Here is a 9339-nt window from a genome sequence, read left to right on the forward strand (position 1 = left end):
GACATCATAGGATCTAAAGATACAAAAATAAATAAAACTGCAAAAAGGTCATTATTTACAAAAAAAAGGACCAACAAAACATTGGGAGAGTATATATTATGCTCCTACTGCAAATAAGTCACAGGAAAAACTAAACTTTTAGTTTTTATTGTTAAGCTGCAAACGTGAAGAAACGTGCAGCACGTGAAAAACGAAACTAAAACCAGTTGTGGGGTCGACCACCCCGCACCACCGCCAGCTGTGCTGCACATTAAGTTTAGTTTTAGAGGTTAATATGTTTATAGATTGTTTTTTTATAGGTTTAGAGATTAATATTTTTTGCTTTTTGTTTGTGAAACAAGGTCAGAGGAAGCTGGTTCTGGTTCAGTCGATTGGACCCGGTGTTGCACCATATTCTGTGACCTGCAACAGTGCATGCAACACCGCCCCCTACGGTCACAATATACGGTGGTCACAAAATATGGTGCAACACCGGTTCACAACGAGCTCCAAACAGTCAGGAAGTTGATTAATTTTCTGTTTCCTTACAGTAGTTGAACCAGAAGATTAATCTTTAGTGAAATATTTCCAGACTATTGATGCATTTCTACCTGTTTGCCAAGACCGGGCCTGCTCTGCTCCATCCGTCTGCTTGGAGGAATCCGTTTTGTAACCCACGCCCGGTGCGGATCACGTGACGCAATGACGTAACGGTGGCGTAATGACGTCACCCCGAATACTCGACATGAAATTAAAAACCTCGATAGGTGTCCTAGGAATCGATGTGTAGATTACTCGAGTAGTCTGTTAAAGCCCTAGTCAATACTAATTATACCTTCACTACACGTGACTGTTCAAGCAATGAACAGGGAAGGATGTTTCTTCAAGTTCTATTTTTGTAACACACTTGATAACTTTATGGTGAATAGTGGAGGATAGAAAATGTGAACGCACGTTAGGAAGACTGTTTTTATGACCAGTACACCACTTGTAAACTTACTGTGGGACTAATCAAAGAGTGGATCTGGTTAGCTTAGCTTCACGGTTGCTAACAGCTGTGCTAAATAAAAAAAAAGCCCCACCCCACACACTGTTTTATTAGATTCTTGGGGGTGGACAAAGTTAAAAAATTACAGCCATTTTATCGGTCAATATTAGTGTTCTGCCCCTCTCAATATCAGTATTGGCGATAGCTAAAACTTCCATATTGGTCGGCCTCTAGAGATAACCACAACAAACCTGTTTAAACACCCAAATACACTTGACTATCATTATTTCCGTGCCTAAGACCTAAACCATCTGGTATGAAAACATCACCCAGGTGGAGAGGAGTGCTCTCCAGAGTGATCAAAAGTGCTGAGGAAATGATCAGGACCGACATCAGCCAGCTCATATTCTTTAAGACCCAAACAGAGTCTGAGGACAAACAGGGAGGACGGCATTGTCATGCCCAAAACACAGTTTCACACCATTTTCCCACCACAGTGAGACTGGTGGCATACACTAAATACGTACTGGTATGTGAAACAACAGTTGAGCTCATTTAGTTGTATTTTATTACTGGATTTTAAGGATTTAAACTTTTTCTTGCACTGACTGACAAGTGCTTTGCTCAAAAACATTCCTGTGCTTGAACCGAGTTCATATAATGCACTAATGGTCAACGTTTCTTGATCCTTGTGATAACATTTCGTGCTGTTGATATTTTGACTCGTGCCATTACTTTTGCTGCTTCTTAACACGTTTTTTTTTTTTCTTCTCGAATTTGTTGTTTTCGTCCAGGTCTCCAGTTTGAAAATCCAAATGGCACTGTTTTCTGCACTCTTCCACCCTGACGCCAGGCTTGTCCTCCTTCATTCTGGCCGGAACAGACTGACTCCTGTAGGATGCAATATAACATTACAGTGACTACCAGAAAATCTCCAAGCAAAGTGCCAACTCACACAGACAAAACCCCCAGAAGATGTTAAAACTTTTTTTTTTTTTTCAAGTTTATGAACTGCTTCAACGTTCAGGATGATATTGTAAAGACATGTATATAGCACAGACTAAACCGGATAATATATATGCTCCTTTTTTCATCCATCAAGACATTTAGACCAAATATATAGTGCTGGTTTGAATAGATTTTCCCCTCTTGAAACTCCAGGATGCATTAGTTATCGTTAGGTTTCACAGGAGGTCTTAAAGAGAACAAATCAGTGCTGCTGGAGGGAATGTCGGCTGTGAAGACCAATCAGGACTTCAGCGACATGCCTGAGGAACACCACCAGACTCTATACCCCTCCCAGAACTCTGCATCATACATGTACCTGAATCATTTTGTTTCCTTTAGGTTTGAAGTCTTACCATCCTGCTCAGTCGACTTGAAAAAGAAATATGCTCATGGATTTTTATTTTTTTTGGTTTGCATGCAATTTTTTTTTTTTCTTTTCAAAAGTGCCTCCTAATAAACTGCTTGGCCACTTCATCTTGTGTTGCCAGGTGTTACACGTTGTCTCTCATCTATAGTATGGTTTTAAAAGATAGCCAGTACACAGGAATTCACTATAGAGTATTGGTTACAGTCTGCTGTAGCAAAAAGCCCCTAGTGTTCAGCACACATGCTAAGTTTTGATTCCCTGATGCAATCTGAGATCCTCCAACAGTTTTAGCAGCAGCTTGTTGTGCATGCTTTTATTGTTTTTCTTTTATTTTTTTTCAAACGCTTATGTACACTGTATGCGAGTTCATTTAGTTTGTTTTGGACATTCGTTATTCATGTTCTCCACCTCATGACTCTGCCCTCTGATCTAATGCAGTTTGCCCAGTGTACAAAGACAAATTACTGATGTATATTTTTCATGTTCTGAAACCTGTAACCTGTAGTGCGTTCTAAAACATGACCTTTTTTCAATATTTATGCGTTCTTCGATTATTTTTGGACGTGAGGTGGGGGCTTGGTGGTCAGCGGTCCTATAATCCTGAGGTTGTGGGTTCAAAACTTCTTATTTTGGGTTTGTTTTAGTTCATTGTCATGCAAATAAGGAAGGCTGCAGACTCGCAACTTTTACATATTTGCCTTAAAATTGCCTTTAGCCTCCTCCAGTGTTCAAGACTAATCAAAATGTCTGTTTGATATTGCAGTGGCAAAATTTCCTGCATTAAAATACGAAATATAATTTCCAAGCAAAGCCAATTTTCAAGTCAAAATTTGAAATTAGGAGTTATACAATTTGGGCAACCGTGTATTCGTCATGCCTGCAAAAGTTGAATTGTGCTCCTAAAATGTTGCAATTATTCTGATTTATTTTCTACTCGAGTAAATTTTACGTTTAAAATTATAGTTTTAACCTTCACAGGCACGCAGACAAATACTTAAGTGCTGTTCTTTTCAGGAAGCAGGATGATTGCTCCATGTTTAAGAATTTGTACGTTAGATTTTTTTTTTCATTCAACCTTTATACAAATTAGTCTCATTGAGCCTCGAGGACTCATTTACAAGAGACCTGATTTGTTCTTTCCTGAAATAATGGTCAAGGTTATTCAGCTGGGTCAGAAAATTCATGTTTCAGATAAAACCGGCATCTGACGGGGTTCTTGTTGGACTGTCTTTTGTTGGATTAATGGTTGCCTGTTCCTGCAGGGGAGGCAGATTTTAAAACAAGTCGACTTGTTTTCTGTTGAACCGACTCTGAGGACTTAACGTGCTGATTCAAAAGGTTCTTTCTCCGTTCCACGACCAGCTTGGTGGAGGTTTAGTCTTCATAGCTTGCTCAAATTCCCATTTGAGTTCAGCTTTTAGATGCCCGGATGATTTGATTATTAGAGATCATGCTGAATTGGTGGTAATCTCCCTTTGTTGTAAACATTCAATCAGTTGTGTCATCTATAGCTCAACAGCCCCACAGTATGATGCTCCCACACCCGTGTGCGAGAGTTATACTGTGTGTTTAGGGTTGAATACCTTTCTTTTACTCCTCAAAACATATTTATGGTTAATGCTTCAGATCCATTAAGTCTTGGTCTCATTTATTAAGCTTTTTTTTCTTCATCTTTTGGATTAAAAGATCAAGGTAGTGTAAAATATGTCCCAGTTCACCTCAACTATAGAAGGACAGTTTGTAATGAAAGGAAATGTAAAGTAGGGGAAGAAAATAATTTGTGTTTTAATAATATCATAGATTTATCTGTTAACCTTGGAGTCTAAAGTTCTCTAAATGGTTCCAGTAGACATAACTGGATTAAAACTACTAAACAAATTTATAGACTGGGCTTGTCTCTGTCTTAAAGAAGTGAACAAATCTGGGAAAAGGTGAGTTAAGACATGTTTTCCATTCTTCAGTGATCTTGCATTTGAGTTTGCATTTATTTCAGAAAGTCCAAAATTAAACGTGTGTACCACCAACATTAATAGATGTTGTGTATAGATTGTCTAGAAATATTACGTCTATAGATTGTGCAAGATAGAGTTTTACCTCAGAACAAGAGTCGTTTAAAGACCGTTGTCAAACCAAGTGTTTGCCACAGACCACAATACAAATTTGTTCATATGAACTCATTACATTTTTTTTTTCAAGTGCAATGAATCTCTCCCGCGGTGTTTGTTTGTATATGCGCTCAAAATATATAAAAAAAGTGCATGAAACATCGAGCACACTAATCTCGGAGAACAGAAGGTCATGTGATTAACTATCAACTAACGAGCTTTTTGCGAGTCACTTGAACGCAGCACCACCGCCCACCACGCGCCCGCTCCAGCATATCGCGATAGACACCACCGAGCTAACGTCGAGCAACATGGCGGAAGGTATGAGATTTTTTATATTTTTAACCGTTTTATTACACGCCCTTTATTTCTATTGATTTTATTCAACTATCGAACCAAAGCTAACAACGTCCTGACGGTTTTCACGACGCGGACATTAATTTTCCTGCTTGATAACACGAAACATCGCGACACTCTTCTTGTCTCTGGCGCTGTTTGATGCCAAGACCAATTTTTATCGCTACGAGTTGGCAGAACTGGACAAAACATCTAATATATCCTTAGGAAGAGGGATAATTTGTGTGTCAGTAAAACGACAACTTGATCTAAAATGGTGATATAATTTAATTGTTGTGTGAACGTTAACGTCATTGTGTCTAATTCAAGACAAGCAGCCACTGTTATTAGCTCTGTCTTATGTGGACCTTTCTAAACTCAATATTTAATAAATAGGGGACTTGTCTGGAACAGTGGAAGTGACTTCTCATGAGGTATCGCATCCAGTTCCTCTGAATACCATGACTCCTTCAAGGAAGTCTCCATACCAGCCAGAACCCAGAGGAGAATCACTCAAGCTGTGGATTAATTAAATGGCTGTCAGCTCAATCTACTATATGACATTAAAGAAACACAACTTATACCAAAACATTTTGATGCCATTAAAGTTGTATTGTAGATTTTATGATGAGTGACAACCTCAGAGTTTAAGATTATTTCTCTTTGTTTACATTTATAGTTCCTGTCCCTGGACTGATTAAAAAAAAAAAATACATAAAAGTTGTATTTCCCATCAGCAGGTGGTCCAAACATGCCCCCTTCCTGTGAGGCGCAAATCAGGTGGTTGTCACAAACACCCCCCCCGTCTGTCCCTCATGACCGGTGGCTCCGCCAGTGACCGTTTACGATGGAGTACTCGGGAACATGCTGCCTCAGCACTCTTGCTTCACTAAAACTTTACAGGCTAGAAGGAAGGAAACGGGCCTCAGCGAAGTCCCGCACACTCTTGGCCGAGGAGTTTTGTAACAGTAACTTGGGCAAAGAGAACGCTGCGGCTGCCAACGGATTAGAATTGGCTGAACATCTTCATAATCTGTGCACCCCAAGCTACAAACTGACAGTAGTTGCAGATACTGCCATTTTTTTTATTTTTTTTTACATTCCTCTCCATGTTGACCCTCAGCTGCAACAGTTATATAAAACAGAAGTTACATGTTTTCTATATTTGGTTAGTTTTAGAATTAAAATTAAAACAGTTGAACAGTTCTCCTTTTAAACTGCATCGCTACGTTTGGACAACGGTACCTCAAACCGTTTGTTTCAGATTTCACGTGAAAGTCTTTCCAACTGGTTTTCTGTGGATCTGCTGCTTGTTTTGTTTTCTGCCTCTTCGTCTTGATGTGGGACAGAGGAGGTGGCCAAGCTGCAGAAGCACCTGGCCCTGCTGAGGCAGGAGTACGTGAAGATGCAGCAGAAGCTGGCCGACACCGAGAGGCGCTGTGCTGTGCTTGCTGCTGAGAACTCTGTCCAGGGCTCCTCGAGTTCTGCAGCCGCAGACACCTTCGTCAGCCGTCTGCTGGACTTTGTGGCCAACCTGTACCAACAAGAACACTACAGGTGAGGATCATGCTCAGAGCGATGGGCTGCTGTTTTCGTTCCGCCTTTAGTTGGTTTGTTTTCTCAATAGCGGCTGGTAGCTTCTTGTATATTTGTACCTTCACATTTGATTAAATACAGACTCAGTTTTTCCGGTCTCACTGAAGACCTAGAACGGGGTGCCCAATACGTTGATCACGATCTACCAGTCGATCGCAAAGACATTATGGGTAGATCACATGGCATTAAAAATATATATACATCACCCTATCATCCTCACTATGAAATTTGTCACTTGACATACAGGGCAGCCAGTCACAGCCCCCATTCTCTCCCAGTTGTGGGCTTCACACATGGTGCAAAATCATTTAAAGTAGTTTGTTTTACATAAACAATCCATGGCTCATCCATCAATCAGCCAGTTGTGTCGTGTCCGATCTTACTTTGAAAAACAGTGATATGTATATAGTGAACCGCGAAGTAGCGAGGGACTACTGTATTTCATTTTGCACGGTTTTCTCATAGATTGTCTTTTTGTTTTTCAGTGATCTGAAAGTAAAGGTTGCAGGGAAGCAATATTTTGCCCATAAGTTTGTGCTGGCTGCTCGCAGCGACGTCTGGAGTCTGGCCAACCTGGCCTCAACCTCTGAGCTGGACCTAAGTGGTGAGTGACCCTGCTGTGTGTAAAGAAAAGCTCAAACTCAATGTTCCAGTTGTGCCGTCTCTACCACAGGGTCTGCAACCTTTACGATCCAAAGAGCCATTTCTGCCCCTCCACTCACTAAATTAAAATGTCCAGAGCCACAAAACGTACCCCACCTATGATCGTCTACTGGTGGCCAGTGGACCACTTTAAGTTTGTTGCAGGAGGCTTTTCAGGCCAGTAGGAGTGACATAAAACTACAACTATCTAATGATTTTAAACATTCATTGATATATTTACATTTTTAAGATAAAGGAAAAGACAGGATTATTGTAAAGAAAGATTTATTTTTAGTTGTTTTCCAATTAAAAAAATAATAATTTAAACAATGGTGACACTAATTTCAGTTTACATATCCAATGTAAGTTTTATTCGTTCAAGGCAGTCAAATTTGTTCCTAATTTTATTATTATTAAGACTGAGAGTTGCCGCATCCATGCAGTTACCGGAACGCACCTGGTCCAAATAAGAGTTCTCAGATCCGGTTCCGGCAGGATCCGGCTCAAATTAAGCCCCGCTGCACAGTGATAGCTGAATTTGGGCACTAGTGACCCATACAGGAAGAAACGGGTTAAAGATAATGGATGGAAGGATGGAAATTTAAACAATGAACTATGCAGGTCTAGTGTTTTTTGTTTTATTGTGGAAAAATTAAGTATCCTACTTTAAATAAATAAAGTTAAAGTATGTTTTACTCCTTGTATTAGTTCTAGTATTCACAAATTAGCAAAATAAATGACACGAAACTGTTAAAACTGGCAGTGGTTTGTCTGTTTTGGTCAAACCTTGAAAGAGGAACCAAAGAGCCGCATGTGGCTCCAGAGCCGCAGGTTGCAGACCCCTGGTCTAGACTCCATGTGACATGTTGCAGCATTTGTCATAAGCAGTTTTTAATGCCGCAAATGATAAACTACCTTAGTTGGTGCAGAGCAGATGCGCTGAGCACTAAATCAGGCACAGGAAGGAGGCAAAGTCAGCAACACCCAGTTTAGTTATCAAATACAGATAGCATCACTAGGTCAAAAGAAATCGTAAAAAAAATGTAAACAGATAAATAAACACGTTGGTTGAAAATCCAGGAGTCACAAAAGAGTTGAATCATGTCATCTGGACAGTTTGTTGTAAAATGTTGTGACAGTTGTTTAGTGTCGGGCGCACATGGTTTTTCTCCTCTTAGAGTTTTGGTGTTGTGTGAAGCTACACAAGAAGCCAAGCTGAACTCGAGTTGACCCCTGTAGCAACATTAGCTGAACTTCTACTGCTTTAAGACTCGGAGACTTATACAGTATTACAAATCTCCAGTGACAGTTTTCCTGGTGGTTACTTAAATACAAAAATTGTTCTTGACATAAAGCAAATGCGCTGAATGCTGATGTTTGATGTAAATGATTCAAAAGTCTTTGAGGTGAACACAAAATCAAAATGTTCATGTCATCGTCAAATTAAATCAGCGTGGCACATTTTTCACATTTACTCTAATTATCAGTACATTAATAGTCTGCTGGATTTATTTTCATATAAAAACCTTTCCCTTTGACCAGAACTCAGTTTTGTAAATAACAAGTTGCAAATAGCAGAAGGAAGATAAATGTGCAAAGAAAATGAATGTACTCTACTCGCAGACCTTAATTTTAATTCCCTGCTTTGCGTCACCCAGAAGCTTACAGTTACAGTAAATATGTTGTGGATTGTAGCCACACCACCATCAGAACCATAATTAAAAGTCAGCCTGCTTTGTTCTCGCTTGAACCTTTTATTCTACTGGAGTTAGAAATGTGCAGATCTGGACCAGTTTTTCATCAGCGTGAGATTTGGACATTCAGAGCGGTGCTTGAAAGGTTGTGAAGCCTTTATAATTTTCTATATTTCTGCATAAATTTGACCTAAAACTTCATCAGATTTTCACACAAGTCCTAACAGTAGATAAAAAGAACCCAGTCAAACAACTGAGACTAAAATATTCTACTACTTCATTTATTTATTGAGGAAAATGATCAATATTACATATTTGTGATGGTAAAAGTTTGTGAACCTCTAGGATTATCAGTTAATCTGAAGGTGAGATTAGAGTCGGGTGTTTTCAATCAGTGGATGATGATCAGGTGTGAGTGGACACCCTGTTTGATTTAAAGAGCAGGATCTATCAAAGTCTGATCTTCACAACATGTTTGTGGAAGTGGATCATGGAGGAACGAAGGAGATTTCTGAGGAGATCTGAAAAAGAGTTGTTGATGCTCATCAGGCTGGAAAATGTTACAAAACATCTGTAAAGAGTTTGGACTCCACCAGTCCACAGTGTGGACAAATGGAGGAACTT

The 9339-nt window shown here is 39.6% G+C and overlaps 2 protein-coding genes across 2 annotated transcripts in view; both read left to right on the forward strand.

Annotated features, from left to right (window-relative positions):
- The window catches only part of ube2g1a (ubiquitin-conjugating enzyme E2G 1a (UBC7 homolog, yeast)), a 22217-nt gene extending 19586 nt beyond the window's left edge, over positions 1 to 2631 (forward strand). The window contains exon 6 of the mRNA XM_037687588.1: positions 1762 to 2631. The gene's annotated coding sequence lies outside the window, so the exon portion shown is untranslated. The remainder of the gene's footprint in view (positions 1 to 1761) is intronic.
- A 2105-nt stretch (positions 2632 to 4736) lies between these two features.
- ankfy1 (ankyrin repeat and FYVE domain containing 1) overlaps positions 4737 to 9339 on the forward strand; it is a 36112-nt gene continuing 31509 nt past the window's right edge. Inside the window, exons 1-3 of the mRNA XM_037687589.1 lie at positions 4737 to 4768; positions 6133 to 6340; positions 6865 to 6983. Of these exons, the coding sequence (XP_037543517.1) occupies positions 4759 to 4768; positions 6133 to 6340; positions 6865 to 6983 (337 nt within the window). The 5' untranslated portion in view covers positions 4737 to 4758. The remainder of the gene's footprint in view (positions 4769 to 6132; positions 6341 to 6864; positions 6984 to 9339) is intronic.

Source organism: Nematolebias whitei, chromosome 14 (genome assembly GCF_014905685.2).
Source record: "Nematolebias whitei isolate Nwh7 chromosome 14, NemWhi1, whole genome shotgun sequence".
In the NCBI taxonomy this organism is placed as follows: Eukaryota; Metazoa; Chordata; class Actinopteri; order Cyprinodontiformes; family Rivulidae; genus Nematolebias; species Nematolebias whitei.